Genomic DNA, 21,889 nt, shown 5'->3' with positions numbered 1-21,889 from the left:
AGTAAACAAAACTTTAATGTTGCAAAAAATAAGTTTAATATTTTGATATTCTGCCTCTTATTTTATGTGCAACTAGCACTCTTATTTTGCATTATTTTTCTCCCTCAAGCTTTTTGCATTCTATACTTCCTTCTCGCTTTGTGTGGTTTCTAAAATATTAACTTTCATTTCATTCTTTTCTTTATCCATATACCTGGTTTTGCACTGTGTTTGGTTCTCCCATCTGTTCAATTTAAGTGGTTGGCAAAGAACTTCTACAACGAAATGTACATTTGCATCAACCTTATGAGTAGTGGAATGCATAAATTAGTAATGCAGATTTTCTTCCCATTTCAAATGCTCTCTACTTTTTGATCTTTTACCATCCCTACATTCCACCAATTTTAAAATAAAATTTTTTGTTCCTAGTAAATATAGTGCTGACTTCAGTCATATTTCAAAACAATTATCTAGTCATATTTGAAACTTGAAAGTGTATAAATAAACAGCCAATCTTTGAGAATAGTGTCTACAACTTTTTCAGACATCCAAGTTTTTATTTCAGTGTATAATGTTGAAAGCTTATTGGAATTTTCCTTTGCTATTCTTCTTATGAGTTGGCTCAAGTCACAAGCAATTCTTTCAATAGCCTCTGCCTTTTCATATTGGTCGTCAATATTCTTATTTAACCCTTAAACAGCAGGAATGATGTAGGTAGCAGCATCAACTGATGATGACTGCTGTTTAAGGGTTAAGAGATTCAGTATCATTTTCTACCCTTCTCTTTGATATTTTCAAAGACATCCAAAACAGTTTCTATTTCTCTCCCCCTTACTGATTGATTTTCTTTTCCCTCTTTCTCTCCTGTTCCAGGTATCTCTCATACCTCTGTCTAGATAATCTGGCTAAAAGCAACAAGCCACTGTCAATTTCTACATTCAGGTTATTACTAATAATACACTTTACATCATGGGGAAATTCTGATTGATATTCGCCAGTTTTAATACCAGGATTTATTCTCAATTATTTGATCTGCTTTTTGTCTAACCCACATTCCTTTCATTGTTCAGTCAGAAAGATACATTACAACTCAAAGACTCTTAACAATCATTAAATACTCTTCAAATAACTTGACATTAGTTCAAATTGGCAAAATAATAAACAAGTTATTTAATAGCTTCGAGGTCAATCATTACTAAACTAATTGAGTAGTTTCATCTGGCTGTGTAATTTGTATGATTGATTAACAACAATAAATATATTCAAGTATTTCACTGAGTGATCCACTGCAATTGTTACCTGTTTAGTCATCAAATGGAATTAAAACTGAAAAAACAGTAACATTCATCTGAGGTAAGTTACAATTATGAAATTTTTAATGTAATTTTCTGTTTCATATGTATTTGTTTCTTTAAGACCATCAAGACAATAGTTATTTTTATTTTACTTTTGTTAAACTATATTATAAATTACATAAATAAGCAACATCCTTTGTTTTATACATATGAGCACTGGCACTTTTTTTGAGAATTTTATTCCTGCTTTACAAGATCACATATAATTCTCTGAAGAGAAATGAACATTTCATTTTCTCATCCTCCACTTTTTTTGTTTATGTTAAATCATCTTTGCACTGGGACATAAACAGTTTATAGTGCTAGAAGAACTTTCATAGCACTGCAAAATTCTGTACAGTGTTGGCCAGATAATGCATCATAAAACAACTTATCTATACAATTTTCATATATAAAATTGAAATTAACAAAATTATCTGTTCCAAACATTGGAATACTTGTTCGAATACAGAATGTCAGTCTTTTTCTTCAAATCTGTTAGTATTCAACAGAAATGTGGGTACATTTCTGTAGAACCCTCTAACCAATGCCATCGAACTTAGACTTGAACATGCCAAATGCCTTAACAACTTTCTTCATGTAGCCTTAGTTTAAAGTCAAACATCAATTTATTCTTCAAGATAAAACTTTGATATTTTTAGCCCATGAATCATGAAAACAATTAGGAAATAAATAATAATAAAACAACAAAGTCTATTTAAATACAACAATATTATTGTGTAACAAAATAACATTTTACCTTCATCATACTAACTCTAGTAATGTTTCATTTTTAAATGATGATATGGTACCAGTTAACATTATACAAGTTACCTACGTAATAACGTAACCAAATTTTCAGTTTTTATATATGAAAGAAAATATATCACACTAATTACATAAAATTTTGGATTAATTATTGTCAACCATACGGTTCTCATACAGCCTAAACAAAAAAACAAACAAAAAAATAATATATTCTGTAAATGATTAGCTATGACACAATTTAAATAAGAATAAAAAATACTGTATCCATTGTTGACAATGTGTTTCCCTGAATAAAGAGTTCATTAGTCTGGAAGTCTGGTGTGAACACAATTTATATAAGCCATTTGTTAAAACAATAAGTATGGTACAAACAGCTTTTCCAAGGTAACAAAATATAATTATAATTCATTTAAGAGGCTAAAATTCAAGGACAGATGCAACATCTCCATCATGCAATCCCAACATGGCTAATTTTGATACTAGAAAAATCATGAAAAACATCAGAAAATCAAGAACTATCTATATGACTACTTGAAACCTCTACAAGGTATCTCTGTATCAAATACCTCACAATTTGATTGACATACGAGTAAATACTTCACAAAAATTCTCAAATAATGCTTTCCTTTGTGAAAAAATTAACAATTCTATTATCTATAACTTTGGGTGAGCATCTTTGTACTAAATAACATGTAAATTGATCAAAATATGACTAAATAATTGACTAAAATCCCTAAAATTATAGTTCATTTATCCTTTTGACTGCCTCCCTCAAAACAAAAATAACCCAAAATGGGCATATTGCACACTTTTGTATAATATATATGTAAGGGAGCTGTAAAATCGTATCTTTGTAACAAATGACGTGTAAATTAGTCAAAACATGGCAAAGTAATTGTCAAAAAAAAACTTGAAAATATATTTGTGGTATCTTGATTCCCTTATCATTACTAAAAATGGGCAAATCCACTGTTGTTGTTTGTCAATGTGTATGATCTGTAAAAAAGTATTTCTGTATCAAATTCAATATAACTTAGTCAAAATATGGCTAAGTAATTGACCTAAAACACTAAAATGCTTTATTGTAAGCTCTAACCACCCAAAAAGACTCAAAATGGATAAATCTAACTTCTTTTGGATGTCAATTTGTTAGCCATATGCAAATTCATATATTTGTGCCACTCTTCATTTTGACTGCTAAAACCATGATCCCACAGGAGCTCATAATATACATTTTTGGGATTGTTTGAATTTTAACCCCATAAAAACTCTTAAAAAGCTTAAAAAGGAAAAGCTGTCTGGGTGTATTGAGTCAAGTATAACCCTAACAAGCCTCCAGTTGCTCCACAGTGAAATGAAGGAACAATGGTTGATTGTAAAACATTTGAGAGAAAAAAGAAAGGAAGAAAAAAGACAAACATTGTCTCTCTCTTCCAAGACAATTATACTTGTTATAACATTTTTATTGAAGGAAGGGAGTGACATCAAAAATTTCAAAAAACAAAATCTCAGTTGTCAGATGATACTTTATTTTATTTGAAAATTTTAAAACATGGGTATAGCTGAATTTTACACTTCTTGCATTCACCAACATAAAATATTCACCATTTTCAAACTACATAAGCTAAAATATAAGCCTCAAATGAACACAAAGGTTACAGATTTGCAGCTGTTTCAAACACTAAAAATTTATATTTGCACATAAAAGAAACTTAACATTTCCAAAATTTCAATAATTAACACATGATGCAAAAACTAAAAACTTAGGAATAGCAGCATCAGAGCTTTTTTAAATTACTACCTATAAATGGTAATAAAATTTAAATAAAAAAATTCAAATTTCGACATTTCAGTTATAATTTTATTTTGTATGTAATTTGAGACAGACAGAAAATTTTTCAAAATTTGATTTTATTTTCCACTTTAAAAAGGCTGTGGGCTAGAAAAAGTTAAAATATTATGAACTACACTTAAATATTTAAATTTTGACTACAGAGAGTTATAGTGAAAATGTGATATGATGGAAACGTGAAGTCTCAACATCTGGGATGTTACTGATGGAACAGCAAAAAATATATCTAAGAAGATGGAACAGCAAAAAATATATCTAAGAATGTTACAAATGTTACAATGAATGTTACAATTGTGGGATAGGAAGTTCCTTGAGTTGATCAGTGTGCTTTTATAAGAATAACAAATGAAGTGTATATAGTAACTCCAATACCCAGGTAAGTTAATCCTGGTTATAAAAATGGGCTAATAATAGGTTTTAATTGAAAAAAAAAAAGTAAAATCCATCAGACTCAAACAGTAGGGCAGTTTTGGCAAAACTCAAGAATTTGTTTTTTTTTTTAATTAAAAATCCTTTCCTGTTAAAGTCCTAATTTATGAAATTCCAGCCATGTTTCTGTTTGACCCCAGTATAATACAAATAATTAAATACTCATAAAGGTACTCCATGATGCATTATTACATAAAGTACCTAAACAGAAGAAAAGTCAGGAAGAAATACTGGAAGTGATCATAGGGTAAGCACAGAGGAGAGAGAAAATTTCAGGTTTGTTATCCAAATTGAAATTCACATTTTTTATTTATTTTTTTTAATATTTCAGTACTTAATGGAATCTGGGATGAATTTTACCATGCAATATTTCCTTTCAGAAATAATAGTAGCATATATTTTATTTACAACAGAATTAGAAAACTGGAACTGTGCAATATCATGCTTCAGCATGTTAAAGTGAGTGAGCTCCTCTGTGAAGTTTGAAATAGACATACTGTAATTATAAAAGATTGGGTAAAAACTATTTTATTTAAATGTACAGAATTCTTTATTGTAAAGAGCTCACTCAAATTTGATAGTTGAACCAAATGTTCATCTTCATGTGAAATGTGATGGCTGCTGAACCACATATTACAACTGCCAAATACCCACTTGAGCCCCTCCAATGAGTTATTCAGGATACTATGGTGTATAAATGTTTGAAATCTGATGTTTATAAGGTTTTGACCTTGTCTACCATTCAATGAGAAGCAAAATTCAGGAACACAATCAGCAAGATCATGAACATGACCAAGAATAAAAAAATATTAAAGAATACCCTGTACCACACCTCAAATTTCCTGATTTACTTCCTGTTTTGGGGAAAATTTCAGCTGGAAGGCTGAAATTTTGATTTTCACATTTCTACCAATAGAAATATGAATCCTACTTTACATAACTTGTTTTATTAAATTACTAATTTTAACACTACCCAATAATTTCTCAAATATGCAAGGTCAAAAATAAAAATTAAAAAGCTATGTAATCATTTTATATTTAACTCTTTTGACATGGGCTCATTATTTTGACCAATCTTGTAACAAACATGTAACAATGAAATTATCCATACTCCTAGGCTTATATGTGGCAAATTTATCTTCACAAAACTTGGCAAGCTTTTAATAAGTATTATGTCTTTGTACACAAAAAATATATATTTAATGAAGTACTTTTATTAAATATTTGTCTGTTTATACATTGAGTTAGTGTTAGTCTGAGTGCAATGTGATTTTCATGTTAAAATTAAAAATACTTTTTTTATCTTCAGTTTTCAAATTTCATTTGCATAACCCCCTAAACAAATATTATTGTTTCTTTTCTGCAAAATGTTATATCTGTTGTGTTTGTTTTCTCTTTACCATTACTCCATACAGACTCAGTTGATTTAACTGACCTTGTTAAACCACCCACAAAAAATATCAAACTTACCCCCTTTTTTCTTTCTAGAGTGACTACAGATTGTAATAGAAAGTTAACATTTTTTTTATTGAGAAAAAGTAAAGCATGTAACAGTATACATCTGTTCCTATCTAATTAATCTATTTTATTGCTTTCTAATAACCCTGTGATACAGGCTGAAAATCACACAGTAAACCTGTAGCATACTTAGTGGAGAAATATTTTTATTATTATAAACTAATAATCTAATAAGCTTCTAATTTTCAAGTTTTAGTTACTTTTCTAACAGTAAATGAAAATACGAAATTTAGTACTTATACTTCATCTTGTTCTCTTGCTTTAGGCCCACTATTTTTGTACAAATTATAAAATCAAATTAATGATGTTGACAAGCTAGAATATAAAATAAAAACCTTTTATCTTTTCTACTTGCTGAGCTATGACTATATTTAGTGAATCAAACACAGTGACCTTTGTTCACATCTTTCCATTTCTGGAAATGGTCCCTTATATATACCTACTACTATATATGACATGTGAATAACCGAATCAGAAGCTCAATACGTCTTCTTCATGATTTTCTCATCCATTTTTAAATATAAAGGCATCCTATGTTTCTTTCAGAACAAACCCTTGAGCAAGTAATTGAGTTCTTAGTCTTCATAATTTCATGTTTCTTTAGATTCAAATACAGATCAGTTATTACATTTGATAAATTATAATGGAATTTTATGGTATCAATTAAGTAATTTAAGACTTTTTGATTATTCATATGTATTTTAATATAGAATCTAAAAAAATGGTTTCACAACCTCCAGATGCAAAATTTCTTAAAGCTTAGCAAGCTAAGACAAGCAGAAATGACTACAAAGGTCATAACTGGAAGAGATAACTGTTCATTTTATTTCTTTATTTACTGTTCTACATATTAAGAAAAACAAATTTAAGAACCTGCTTGTAAATAGTAATAATCTATACGCATACATACAACTTATAATAACTGAAATGTGACAGTATTTTACCAAATACTTGTCCACTAATACACTGCCAAGATAGGCCATTCTGTAAAAACTAAAAGTCAGTTTTATATTACTGGATAGTGTAACATGAGTGTATGTGTGCCTTGTCACTGTTACATTTGTATAGTTAACCAGGCACAGCTGAAAAGTCATTATAATGAAATTAATAATGTTATAAAATTTAAACTATTTATTCTGAACATTTATGTTTGTTTTGTAATCTGTAGTCATTTTCGAATGAAAAATCCATAATTTATATTCATTTCCTGATTTGATGGTTATGAGATCAGTGAAAATAAATTTTTTTCATAAGACATTTTATAAAAGTATCCAGATACAAAGTGTTTTGTATGTGAAATTTTAAAATTTTCTGGTGAAAAAAGTATTTTTAATCTTAATTACTTTGTATGACAGATATGCAACATGTAAAAATAATGGCATGAGAAGAACATCATTTAACAAATCTTAAGGGTTAATACAAAATCTGATATTTTGTGTATGAAAGCCTTGAAATGTTTACTGATAATATACCAAATTTTGTGACCATAAGCTTATTAATTTTAAAGTTTTAGAATAAAAATTATAACAAGCATAAAATGGTTGTGAGGTCAGTCTCCGAGACCAACCCTATACTAAAGAGTTAAATATGAAATTTAACTCACTATAAACCTCGTGACATGCACAGTAAAGATGCCCATTACAAGAGGGTTAATTAAACTTGAAATGTAAGTCTTTAGAAAATCATAAAATTACACTTTGATATATCTGTAATGAAACAGTTAATGTAAATGAGCATTTTTGTGTTTCTCTAGCAAAATAAACATGAAATAGGAAACATACATTAATTACTGTAATAAAGAGGGCTATGTATCTTATGAAAATAGCACAAATCTGCTACAAAGAAAGAAAAACTATCATTACCTAAATATCCTAGGAAAAGTTACAGAATCTAAATTAAAGCCTTACAACAGTTACTGGAAAACTAAAACCATGATAAGGCTACATAATGTAAATTAAAAATTGACAACTGTTAACTGAAAAATAAGAGTAAGGCTATATAATCTAAAGCATACATTGACAACTAAGGATTTAAAACCTTTAGTGTACAAAACCAAGACTAAAATCTAACAGCAATTATATAAATAAACTATGTAAAGACTACACATCTAAAACAATGTGTTAATAACAACCGGCCAAAACACAAAACTAGACTAAAACCAAATCACAATTATATGAATAAATAAAAACCAAGAAATAAAACATTTTTGTAATAAATAAATCCAAATTATTAAAATTCTACATAATCCAAATTTAAATCATACCATACATGTTACTCTAAATGACATCACATATCAAGTTCTTGGCTCATAAATTTTATTAAATAAACCAAACCTCACTCACTCACTTGCACAAACATATGCACATTCAGTGTTTAATTTTACATATACTAATATTGTAAATACTTTAAACTTTTAAGGAATGAAAAACCATACTTGAAATTTTTTCTCCCATATATGTTTACAAATATGCCAATGTACACACAGAGGATCGAGACAATAACACAGAAGAGAGCTACGGGTGCAAACTTGCTGATAAATGCCACTCCAATGTAGACAATAATGCCCATTAAGATAAGAAGAATGGTTCCATACACACGGAAATTATGATACATTATCTGAGGATCCTGACGGAAGTCCCCAAACAAAGACAACTTGGGCACCAAATATACCTAGAACACAAAAAAAGCATTTTAATATAAAGTTCAATTACATAGTTTTAACAACTCAAATAAGATATATTACCTCATGTTAGCAAAGATGGCAATAATTACTACAATTTTAATTACAATTATTATTAATCCAGGATAACTTTAGTAAAATTTCAACAGCTCTAGAATATGATTCATTTAAAGTAATCACTTATGGTCACTTTACTATAAAAAATGTCTACAAGCCCAATTCCAGTATTCAGTATTATTTAAATGAAGATTTTCAACAGCTGAAGAGATGCAAGTCACAACAAAGCTACATAACAAAAAAAATGTATACATTTAATGTACATCACCTGATTATTATTTTCACAAGTGTAATGATTAATAATTTAGTTAGTTACAAGTAGAATAATCTCACAGCTCTAGATGTACAGCTTTTAACTTAGTATTATTCAGAAAAACAGTTAAAGCTCCAATGATAGTAATGTACATTTCACGATCATAAAACAGAAGTACGATTACAGCTCTTGTGATGTACACATCATATTTACATGTTTAATAAACATCTACAGTACTAGTAACATGAATTTTATATGTGCTTACAAGTGATATATCCACAACTCTAGTGATATACATTTTACATTTACGTTTCTGAATTACCTCCACAGTCCTATGGACATATATTTTATATGTACTAACCAGAAAGTTTCCACAGCAGTGGTAATGTACTTTTTATATATTAACTTGTCACAAATATCTTCAACATTGATGTAATGTACATTTTAGATTTGTGAGAAAGACCTCACCAGTTGTAGTAGTATACATTTTATACTTACTTACAAAAAAGTTTATTTTAGAATAAAAGCCACATCGGGCCATCTGCCATGTTCACCAAAGTGAATCCAACCTTTGATTTTAGCAATGCAAGTCCATAAATTTACCAATGTCCCACTGGAGTATTTACCAGAAAGCTCTGCACAATCAAAGTGGAGAGTATTTTATATATACGTATTTATCAGAAATATCCCCACAAAAGAAGTAATGTACATTTCATATAAGAAACACCACATATTTGTAAAAAAGCTAACTTCAAAAGGTAATAACAACATAATTTTTACTAGAATGATTTTTTTTAGCTTATATAAAAATGTAAAAAAATCAAATCAACTCTTCAATACTCCTAGAATTGTAACCTTATTTAATTTCTTAAAAAGGTGTAGATGCAACATGCTAAGCCATGTCAGTTGTAGGCTGGCAAAGGGATAAGAATTACAAATGGGTCATTTTGAGCAGATTTTCTTTCAAATCTGACATATGATTTTTTTTATTCATTTTTCTAAATTTACAGCCACAGCTGTCAATAGTAAATGTTTTGAAATGTTGTTTGAGTTTAATCTTCACTGTTTAACTCTCTAAATACAAGCATGATCAATCTGATTCTGACTAACCAAGTGATCTCTCTGTACTTATTTAAAATCTTTTTAATTTTGATCTTACTAACTTTTAGTATAGTATGTATATCTTCACAAAATTTGGCATACTTTCAGCAAAAATTAATTCTTTCACAAACAAAAAAACAACAAAAAACATTTCTTTAGAAAGGTATTTTAATAAACTAAAAAAGATTTGTTTGTGAATATACTGATTTTTTTATTTATTCTAGTCCATTTCCAAAGTGATTTTCATGTTAAGATCAAAAAATATTTTCTTCATCTACAAAATTTCATATTTCCTTCACACAGTCTCAAAACCTAAATACCTCCCTTTTTTTTTTTATAAGTAAAACTTTTGTCTCCCCTATCTCTACAAAAGATTAGGCAATTTGACTCACATAATAACATCAAGAAAAAGAAATGACTCTGAATTACCCCCTTTTTTTTGTTGACATTTACTGGCATAAAGCAACTATCTGTGCCAAACAAATGGTAAAAAAGTAAAAATAAAAGAAAGATTATTAAAATACATAAAAAGCAATCATGTTAAAACAAAACAAAGTCTGATTTTTGAATTAAAAACTTTAACTGAGTTGAAAAGACCAATGGCCCTTAAAAATTAAAAAATGCAACTGAGGTGGACAGTGTCACCATCGTCAATAACACTGTCCAACATCAAGAGTGAACCCATGGTAAAAATGTGTCTAAAATGATGTCATTGCTCAAGGATGTAACAACAGCATGAGAGTAAAAGATGGGCTATTATGACTCAAGTATCACATGAACCACACATTGGTACATCAGTCCTAGATAAAAGAAACAATGAGATAAAAAACTAATGTGTAGCCTAGCCAGGACAATTTCCTCCTTTTGATAATTACAGAAGCAAAACAGCCAAAGAGCTGTAGAAGGTTTGACCTGAAAAAGCTTATCATGTTGCTCACTCCAATTTGATTGCTAATTGTCATAAAGCCATGCCTTGAATACAGGACCGTAGTCCATGTCTGGAACAGGTACGGTTGTGATAGCACCAGAGCAGACAGACTTAGCTGTGAATACTGATCGAGCCTGATATCCAGAAAAACTGGATAGAAGTAGATAGAGAGAAATGAGCTAGTTGGTTTTCAATATTGACAAGAATATGCTAAGAACAAACTTAAAGCAGTTCCAGGGCCAGTAGAGAGCTAAGAGAGTCAGTAAAAATAGTACAGTTTGTGTATTGCAAGCTTCTATGTGATCCAGGGTAAGAGAAATGGCATAATTTGGCAATGAACACAAACTGTGGAGGAGATTTTGTGTGTAGCCACTAAGCCACAAAAACCATGGCAAATCCCACAGAGTCACCTGATTTTGAACCATCCACATAAATGGGAGTGGAAGGATGGGTCGAAAGATGTTTGGCAAATAGAAGGTGATACTTCCAATCAGAAGTATCTTCCTTCTCCAGATGACTAAAAGGAAGGCCACACTTGGGGATGGTAATAAACCTTAGAGGGATAGGCTGACCAGTGGATACAGCAATGTTATCCAAGGATTGACCCAAATCATCAACTGCACCTGGATATAAAGGCCAAAAGGAACAATGGTTGGTTTGGAGTTTTATGGCACAAAGCAACTAGGCCATCTACACCAAACATCCAGTAAAAAGGAATCAAGGTGAAACAAAACAAAGTTTAATTTTTGAATTAAAAATAAACAGCATTAAATCCAATTTTTATATCTAGTTTACAGCGGTAAGAGAGAAACTACAGTAATACAAGTTATAAAGGACTTTCTGTAGCATAATTTTAATTATCATAACTTGCCAGGATGACTAACAGGTCAGTTCAAACACCAGTGTCAGTCACCTGAAGTTGGTCTTTCCAGTGCTAGTTTCAAGTTATTTGATGTTACAGCCATTTTCTAATTTCAAACTGAACTAGATGTACTTTAATTCATAAAAAGGAATCACATTAAAAAAGGTCTAATTTATAAATTAAAAGCTTAAATAGCATTCAAAAGATTACTGGCCTTTAAAAAACTAAAAACATTTGTAAGGTGGACAGTGTCACCATTGCCAATAACACTGTCTAACGTTAAGGATAAACCTTGGGACAAAACATGTCTAGAATTGTACCGTCATTGAGAGACATAATGACGACAAGACAGTAAAATGAGGTTTATTGTGACCCGAGTGTCACACAGACAACACATTAATGCATCAGTCCCAGACAAAAGAAAACAATGAGTTTAAAAAAGTGTGACCAATGCTTGGTCTAGTTAGGACAACTTCCTCTTTCTGATCCTTATGGAAGTAAGACAGCCATAGTCCAATAGAGGGTTTTATTTGGAAAAACTTGTTATCATGTTGCATGGAGCCGAGACTTGAATACAGGACCATAGTACATGTATGGAATAGACACAGCAGTGATAATGCCTGAGCAGAGAGATTTACCTGTGGTTTCGGTGAGCCCATTCTTGCGAATACCAACCTGGCCTGGTATCCAGAAAAACTGGATGGGCCAGTTGGTTTTGAATATTGGCAAGAACAGGGTGAGAGCTAACGTGAAGCGATTCCAGGGCCAGTAGAGAACTAAGCGAGTCAGTATAAATAGTGCAGTTTGAGTACTGCTTTGTTTCTATGTGATCTAGGACAAAAGAAGTGGTGTACAGTTCAGCAATGAGCACAGAAGCTGTAGAGGGGATTCTGTGCACAACCACCAAACCACAACAAACCATGGCAGAGCCCACAGAGTCACCTGATTTCAAACCATCTGTATAAATAGGAATGGAATGATGATTTGAAAAATGTTCAGCAAATAAAAGACAGTATTTCCATTTGGGATTATCTGCTTTTCACAGATGACTTAAAGATAGGTCACATTTGGATTAACCAGTGGACACAGTAATGCATAAAAGGAAAGACCCAATTCATCCAACTGCAAGATGGTAAATACAACCCCAGGTGGGATGTTCTGGTTAGGAACAAAGTTTTGAAGCATACAGTAATGACAGTTGCAAACAGCAGAGGTGCAAAGGAGGTTCATAAGACTATGTATAAGCTCTGAACTGGGGAAGTGTGGAAAGCCCCAGTGCAGAGCCAAAGTCCCCGATAATGAACGGGTACAGCATCTTTCAGGCTGAGGTCCTGGTAGAGCAGCAGACCAGTGATCTATAGTCTTGTTACAATCAAATAAAAGCACAATATATCTTTTGCATAGAACATTGATACCTTCCCCAAGTGGTAGAAGAGAGGACATGGAGAATATTCAGTGCTCTTGTACATTTGACCCATAGCTGCTTGATGTGTGGTATAAATGTTAGCTTACAGTCAAAGATAAACCCCAAGAACTTTGCCTTGAGGACCAGAAAAAGCTTATCTTCTCAAAGACAGAGCTCAGGATCAGAGTGAATACCCTGTTGGCAGCAGAAGTGCATTCAAATGGTTTTAAAGCAAGAAAATCTGTGGTCCACGTCAGTAAATGACTGAATTCAATAAACCTCTTGCTTGATGACTGACACGAGATGTGGAAGTTGTTGACATAGAGACTATTTACGACTGTATGGGGAAGTTGTCCACTGATGGCATTAACCTTTATATTGAAAAGTGTGACACTCGAGACAGTTCCTGTGGGAAAGTGTCAAACTCACATGGATTTGAAATTGCTGGTGGATTAAAAAATTTTAATAAGAATGGTCAAATGGCCATGCAACCTGTATGAGTGGAGGTTAAGCAGTATGCCATACTTCCACATAGTATCATAAGCCTCCTCAAGGTAAAAAATATAGATACAAGATGTTGTTGCTTGAGAAAGGTTTCTCTGATCAAGTCAAATTAAGTGGTCCATGGTGGAGTGCTGTCTGCAGAACCCACACTGGATGGACGAGAGAAAGTTGTTTAATTTGAGGAACCAAACAAAACGACGATTAACCATCCTCTCTAAGGTCTTACAGAGACAGCTCATCAAAACAATTGAACAGTAATTTGAAGGAATTTTGGGATCCTTCCCAGCTTAGGAAAAGGAAGAACAAAAGCATGGTGCCAAGCGTCAGAATAAACATTTTCCTGCCCGATCTGGTTAAAAACAACCAGATGAGTGGTAAAAGAGGCAAGAGAGAGATGGAGCAGCATCTCTAAGAGAATATCATTAGGTTGGACTGATGTACCACCAACATTGCACCAACATAAAGGGGCAATGATAGTCATAGATATGATCAGCCCAAAAGAAAAGACGTGATAGCTCTGCCCATGTCTTGATGGCTAAGAAGGTGGGGCACAAAGCAGAAGTGCTAGATGTAAGAGAAAACCTTTCACCAAGAATATCAGCAATGCTCTTGGCATCAGCAACTTCTTGGCCATTAGAGAGCAAGATCAAAAGGGAGGCAGAAGTATACTGTCCACGTACCTTTTAAACCTTGTCCCATATGACTTCGGAACTGGTGGTAGAAGAGATGCAAGGTATGTACTTAAATCCAGGATTCCTTCTGACTTTGACGTCTGACCTGTCAAGCATGGTGAAAAGCCTTCAGTGCCATGTGGCTGGTAGGACTACACCATGAACAAGGATACTGGTAAAAATGTGTTGAAGTTTTAGGAATACACTGAGCAGATGCCTGAATAATACAAGCAGTCACTTCTGCCACGCAGTTGTATATCAATGGCTTTCAGATACCAAGTTCTGAGAGAACAGTGAAAAAGGGCCAGTTAGCCTGGTCCAAGTTCTATCGAGGCACGTGGGTCAGGTGACATTGACATTAGCCAGTCTCTCTCAAAATGATAAGAAAATGATCACCACCCTGTGTGTTACCATGAACCCTCCAAAAAAAAAAGTGAAAGGAAGCAGATAGAGATTAATAGCAGTAAAAGACTGATGAGGTGCATGAAAATGAGTACAAGAACCAGTGCTGGAAAGAGAAAGGTTGTGATCTTAGAGCAATGCTCTATGGAACAACCATTCCCATCAATATCAGTACTACCTGAGAAGGGATTATGTCCATTAAAGTCCCCTATGATTAAAAAGGAAGACAGCAACTGTTTAATGAACATTCAAGGTCTGATTGATCATAGGTCTTTCTGGGAGAGAAAGGTAGAGAGAACAACAATCATAATATGACTCATGGGAATAAGAATGGGTAATGGCCTCCAAGTGTGTATTGAGTGGAAATGGCAGAATGGGAAGATGCTGATCAACCAGCAGTGCCATACCTACATGCGCTCATCTATTACACGACATGCCATTTTTGTACAAAGAAAACTGCTGAAGGGAGACTGCATCAGCAGGTTTCAGAAATATTTCCTGTAAGGAGAGACATATAGGATGGTAAGAATCAATCAAATCCTTAATGTACAACAGAGTTGTCCATGCATGGCCGTTTTCTGATAATCTGTTTTTTTTTTTTTTTAATTTATCCATAATAAAGACAATACATTTCAGTGCCCACTGACCCCTCTCACCCCGAAAGCCCTACAAAGGGATGCACTACAATGCCAAACAAGAACAATGTAGCAATGCCAGGGTTTTGTGAGCACTACACCAGAACACCAGCATCAGAAACAACGCCCACAACACCCACTGAGAACGTCTAACACTGGTACTCAGTTGACCCTAGCCCATGTGGAACAGCCAACTGACTCAGGGTGGGGGACATCCCAAAACTAAAGTGGTGTGTTAGGTTTGGACCCCTAAACCACCAGGATCCTTTTCTCACCTTCATGAAATGCCACTCACAGCAAACATGTGGGTGGATGTTTAGATCCCAGAGGAGGTAAACTGAAATTATAGAACCTTCTCTGGGAGGTCCCCTCACCATGTAGACGAATCCACCTTGACAGGTGTAACCTGGAACTACATTCATTTATCCTTTGTAGCTTTAAACTTGTAACAGTATACATGTATTTATATTTGAATTTATATTTAATTGTTTTATTTTACTTTGAACCATGTCTAATTACTACAGTTTGCACCATTATAACTTGTAAATAGCTTAGGAAACATGGAGCTTGTATTATGCTATCAAATTACATTACCCATAAACTGCTCATTTGCATGCATCATGAAACATATTAATTATAATTATTATCATTAATATTTATTTTACCTAATCTGACCATAACAAACCTAAAGACATTTTAGTTTTAAAAGTAATAAAGTACTTACCAGCTCATCATCACTTTTTTTGCTGTCCATTGTCAATGACATTTAATCCTGCTTTTTTATACTACTGGTAGTAGTGCAATGAATAACACATGCAAATAGCAGATAATTTCCCTTAACTACCAGAATTTTTCTGGCTTTTTCACTGACAGAAAAGCTGTTACAAGTTTATCTTAGCTAGTCATTACCTTTCCTATGGGAACAAAGCTCATACTAACAGATGAAATTACAATTCCTTGTTGAGAAAACAATGTAATATAATATGTCATTTGATAAATGAAAACCTTGGCTTTCTATTGGTTACAAACAATATGGTATTAAACATCAGAGAAAATTTTTAAATCCTGAAAAAAAGAGGATGTGACAAGAGGAATCTGATTTTCTATTTGATGACTTGATAATCAAACAAGATCGAAGGCTATGAAAATTATGGCAGTTGAATTAAGATACTTTTTGCCTAAAAGTTCTATAAGAATTTTGTGCAATTCCTTGCAATCCTACCCATGATATATTTACTTAACAAAAAGAACTCCACAGCTCTAGTAATTTATACCTTATATATTTGCTTATCAGAAAAAGCTTCACAGCTCTTCTAATGTACATTCTATGTTCACTTTACAGAAAGATTTCCAAAACTCTAGCAGTTTACATTTTATGTATTTATTTACCATAAAGATGTCCCTAACTCTAGCAATTTAAATCTGACATTTATTTACCTGAATTATTTACACAGTTGTAGTGATGCAAGTTTTATATCTGCTTACTAGAAATACCTCTAGCAATAATGTTCATTTTGTATTTACTTACCAGTAAAATCTCTACAGCTCCAGTGATGTACATTGCTCCAGCAACAGAGGTTGCTAAATAAAATAATATTCCCACAGCTCCACCAAACTCAGGACCAAGTGCTCTCGATATCATAAAGTAAGCACCTCCAGCTATTGAAAAAAAAAAAAAAATCCATTTCAGTCCTAAAAGTGAATAATCAGTCAAAGAAGTCACTTGGTATGCCATTTACATTTATACATGAATATTAAATTATACAATTAATTAAGAATTTACAATTTGTCACAATGCTTATGCAACTCATTCAATTTTAATTATAACCATATGATAGTATGTCACACAATCAGTCTTAAAATGTTTGACTACATCATTATTAACTGTCTCATTACAGGATCGGTCGATTTGACTGAGTTCACGACCCCAGTGGTTTTCATGCTATATTTTCTAAAATGTTTTGTGCATCTTTATGAAATTTTGTCAACTTTCAGTCATTATTATTAAGTCATTTGTAAACAAACATCATTTTTTTAATGAAATATTTTCAATAAAAATTTCTCTATGAATAAACGAAGTCAAAATATTGACTGCTCCAAGTGTAGACCCATGGGTCGACCCATGACCCAATATGAAAGGGTTAATTAAATAATACACCAAAAAACACAAAACAATCATGTGTAAAATACAGACAATTTCTTATAACTATCCCAATTTTTCTAGCTTTCTATATCATGACAAGATCCATTAAAATTCAGCTAAGCTCATTTATGCATTTCTTGTGAGAATAAAATTTGAACTAGAAGCGACTGTACAGAAAACAAGGCAACAAAATGTCATTTGATTGATTAAAACCTTAGCTTCGTATTGGTTATAAACAACATAGTATTAAACATCAGTAAGCACCGCCACCAATCTGTGAAAGAAATAATGCGACAGGTGGGCACAGCAAAAGGAGTCTTATTTTCAACTGATGGCTCTGTAACCAAGTATGATTGAGTGCTATAAATTTATGCTTTACTTGTGCAATGACAACATTATAATGAGTAATTTATATTAAATTTTGTACTTATTGGAAGGGTGTAAATAGATCAGAAACAAGGAGATGCTTAGAAAGAAAACATTCACAATTCTCATACTAGTGGAAATTTATTATTTATTTTAATATTGCCATATAAATATATGAATGTAAAACTTACATACTATTAAAACCTGAATTATGAATTGCATGCTAAATTTAATTTATTCTTATACCACGAAAAGAAAGCAGTCTAAATTTTGAATGTAAACTTACTAATAACTTGTGGCATGCTCAGAAAAAAGAAACTGTAACGAACAAGTCAAAATACAGGAAAAATTACTCATTCAAAAAATTACAATTCTTAAAAAGTTTGTCTCTTATCATTTTACATTTGTAATTACTGTCTGTAACTGTACATAACAAACAGCTTCATCTATATGTAATAAACAAGATTAAATGATTTACTATGTAGTTATAGAGCATCTCTTGAAACATTTTTAGACAACTGTATTTGTGCACTTTGATTCAATTTAAGTTTTTGTTACTTCTCATTTTGGAGATAATGCAAATGAATTAAAAAAATTAAAAACAAAACACTGAGTAAGTCAATTAATATTTTCTAATCACAATTTCAATGTAAAACACATACACACACACACATTTATAAGACATTTGGGGTAAAGACATTTTTCACATACACCATTTATGCTGATAGATTTCCATGATTACTTCTACAAACATAAAAGATATCTTTGAATTACATAACTCACCAGGAACTATTCCATTAGTGGCAATAGCACTTAGAGAGATGCAGGTGGCAAATGTCTAAGAATAAGAACAAAATACATTTTTCTCAACCACCATTTCAAAAATGAACAACTATTAAACAATTCTTACTCAACACCTTCACATCCAAGTGGAACACAAATATAAGAACAAAAATGACCCTTTGCTATGAATTGTCTTAAAGCTTATAAGAAATGACATAAAACCACTACATCATAAAAAAAAATATGTTAATGACATAGTAATAACATTTATTATTAAAAAGGATCACTTAACAAATATTCTGTGTTCTGTACTAATTTTGTCATCCATATGCAGAAAAGACAAGAACAAACAGATTTGACTACACCAATTAAAAACATTATTTTTTCATTCATCATCAAATTCTTTCAAAGAGATTGTGAGCCTATTTTATAAGGAGCAACTGCTATTTGAGAGAAAAAAATATATACAAAGTAAATATTCACTGAAATTAAACTAAGTATAATCAGTGATGTCGAGAAACCCACTTGTTGAGAAATTTGTATGCAAAAACGGCTTGTTTGGGTTGAGAAAATATTTTTCCATGTAAAATATTTTCTCAACCCAAACGAGCCGTTTTTGCATATAAACTAAGTATAACTTTGATATGATCTGATTGAGGTGTTCACAATTGTTAATGGAATTGTTAATATCAATGTCTCATCTATTTTTGTGTTTAAATCTGTGTGCATGGAGTTCTTGACTGCTGTTATACTGGAGAATAATGCTTACTTTTGTTCTAATTTTACCAAGTGTATCTTCATTAAATTTCTCTTATTTTTAGTAAACATGAAATCAGTTTACACTAAAAATCAGAATTCTTAATAAAATAGACTAAATATGTATCTCAGAATTTAGAAATTCTTTACTCAGTCAGTCTATGTGAAAGGTGATTTTCATGATAAGAATGAAAATACTTCATCTTTCAGTTGCATAACCTCTAGAACACTTTATATGAAAATAAAAAGATTTGTTTCACAGAAATTTGTAACTCTTTCTCTACCCTAAAATTAACTACAAAAATCACACTTAGTGAATGTTACAAATACAAAATAAAAAACAAAATCTAAATAGTGTAGAAAATGCAATTTCTATTAGTTATAAACATGTCCAATAGCAACGCCAGAAAGAATTATAGGCATTTCTGGAAAACCGAATAAATAGGAGAAGCATGTCAATGGGAGATGAATAAATATAGGATTATCTTAATAAAAACCAAAGAGTCTGAAATTTCACATCCTGACTTGCTAATATCTTTGGCATTTGTTTCTAACTGGCTAAATCCTAAATCCAATCCATGTGGGGGTAGGAAAGAGAATCACACTACTGGCAATCTAACTACAATCCAAAACCCAGGATACTGAGAACTGATGTGTGTGTGTGTGTGTGTGTGTGTGTGTGTGTGTGTGTGTGTGTGTGTGTGTGTAGGGGTTCCTACCATCTTTACTTCAAATTTAGCATACCAGAAAGAATCTTATACCCCCAGTCTGTGAACAAGACACATCATAGTAATCAAAGAAACTGACTGGCTGATCATGGAACTTAATGTTCAGACAACCAGTACCATAAAGATGTTTTTATAGTGTAAACCATCTCACTTTAAGTCAGTGGTTCTTAACCTTGGTGGAGGTACTGAGCCCCAGAAGTTTCGTACTTGCATTCACTGAACCCTTCATAATTGGAAAAATAAAATGAGATTTTTTCAAATTCAAAACATAAGTAGATATTTTATTAGTGCACAAAATAAACCATGCATCAGTTGCACACAACATTACTGTGTTCAAAGAACAAAACCAACAAAACATGAATTTCACACAAAAATATAACTCAATGAATATTTACTGCAAATCAATGTGACTTTTGCTGTTGCCTTTCAGAGACAAGTTCAGAAATGTGTGGCTTTACCTTGGCAAATGCTACTCTCATATCATTTTTGCAACAAAGTCTGTTCCTTTTTTTTGTTTTTACATCTACCATCTTTGAAAAGGATTGCTCGCAAAGATACGTTGTAACAAACGGTATGAGTATCTCAAGGGTTTTCTTAGCAATAAGAGGGTATGCTACGATTTGGTGACACCAAAACGTTGTTGTTCTGAAAAGTTGCTGTTGAACCTAGCTCTGCAGAAGTTCTATGATTTCGTCGAGGTATTCATAATTGACATCTGCTGTCACAACACTAAATGTGAATGGCTGTCTCACCCATGCTGGATATGACTCTCTGGTGGGGAAGTATCCATCAAGAGACTTCGTGAACTCATCTAAGTGCATGGCAATTGCTTGCTTCAGTTCCCCGGGTACAGAAATGTCTCCGATTTCAGACGCATCTTCGATCTTACTTACACAGTCATCCAGCAGAGGAAAGTTTGCGAAGTTATCATTCTCTGTTCATCTATCCATAACGGTAGCTTTTTCTTCCACTTCAATGATGTTGACTCCACCGCCCTGCATCTGTTGATTGAGATAACAGAGAGCATTGAAGATATCGCCCATGTATGCTAAAATAAGAAGCAATCTGCATGACAATGTTGGTGCTCACGCAAAAACAGTGCTAAAAACAGCTCTTTGAAGATGTGGTGCTTCAGGGCACTATTTTGCACAAAGTTCATACATTTCACTACAATTTTTAATACTTCTGCTAGTTTTGAATGCAAGGTGTTTGTTGCCAATGCATGCCTGTGCAGAACACAGTACATTACAATGATGTGTGGTGCATCGGCTTTCACCACTATACCAAAACCAGAGTTTTGTCCCAGCATGACTGGAGCTCTATCTGAACAAACTGCAGAAACCATATCCCATGAAAGATTGTTCTCTCTGAAGAAGTCATCCCCAAGTTTCTTCACATCAAATGCCTTAGTTGTTGTTGTAAGAGGCTTACAAAATAAAAAATCTTCTTTTATCTCGTCGTTCTTCACATAGCGCATGAATACAACAAGCTGGCTTAGATTGGAAATGTCAGTGGTCTCGTCGAGTTGAAAGCTGAATTTTGCTGGGCTTGAAATCAGATCTGCAACTACTTGAGCCAAGATGTCATTGCTCATGTCATCTATTCTGCTGCTGATGGTGTCATTTGAAAGAGAAATTTGGGATAACTTATTTTCAGCAGCTTTTCCCAACATGATATTCGTCATCTTCAATGCAGCTAGTTTTACCAGTGCTTCACCAATGGTGTGTGGTTTGCC

The 21,889-nt window shown here is 32.5% G+C and overlaps 1 protein-coding gene across 4 annotated transcripts in view; it reads right to left on the bottom strand.

Moving 5' to 3' along the window:
• The window catches only part of kcc (solute carrier family 12 member kcc), a 144,881-nt gene that overhangs the window by 101,611 nt on the left and 21,381 nt on the right, over positions 1-21,889 (bottom strand). For all 4 annotated transcript variants that reach the window (XR_013021595.1, XM_076482126.1, XM_076482127.1 and 1 more), the window contains 3 exons: positions 18,671-18,725; positions 16,907-17,037; positions 8,315-8,550 (listed from right to left, as the gene is read on the bottom strand). Coding sequence is in view for 3 of the 4 variants with exons in the window: in XM_076482126.1 (XP_076338241.1) it covers positions 8,315-8,550; positions 16,907-17,037; positions 18,671-18,725 (422 nt within the window). In the remaining variant the exon portion in view is untranslated. The remainder of the gene's footprint in view (positions 1-8,314; positions 8,551-16,906; positions 17,038-18,670; positions 18,726-21,889) is intronic.

The sequence above is a fragment of the Tachypleus tridentatus genome, chromosome 13, assembly GCF_004210375.1.
Source record: "Tachypleus tridentatus isolate NWPU-2018 chromosome 13, ASM421037v1, whole genome shotgun sequence".
Lineage (NCBI taxonomy): Eukaryota > Metazoa > Arthropoda > Merostomata > Xiphosura > Limulidae > Tachypleus > Tachypleus tridentatus.
This window is presented reverse-complemented; position numbering and strand designations above follow the sequence as displayed.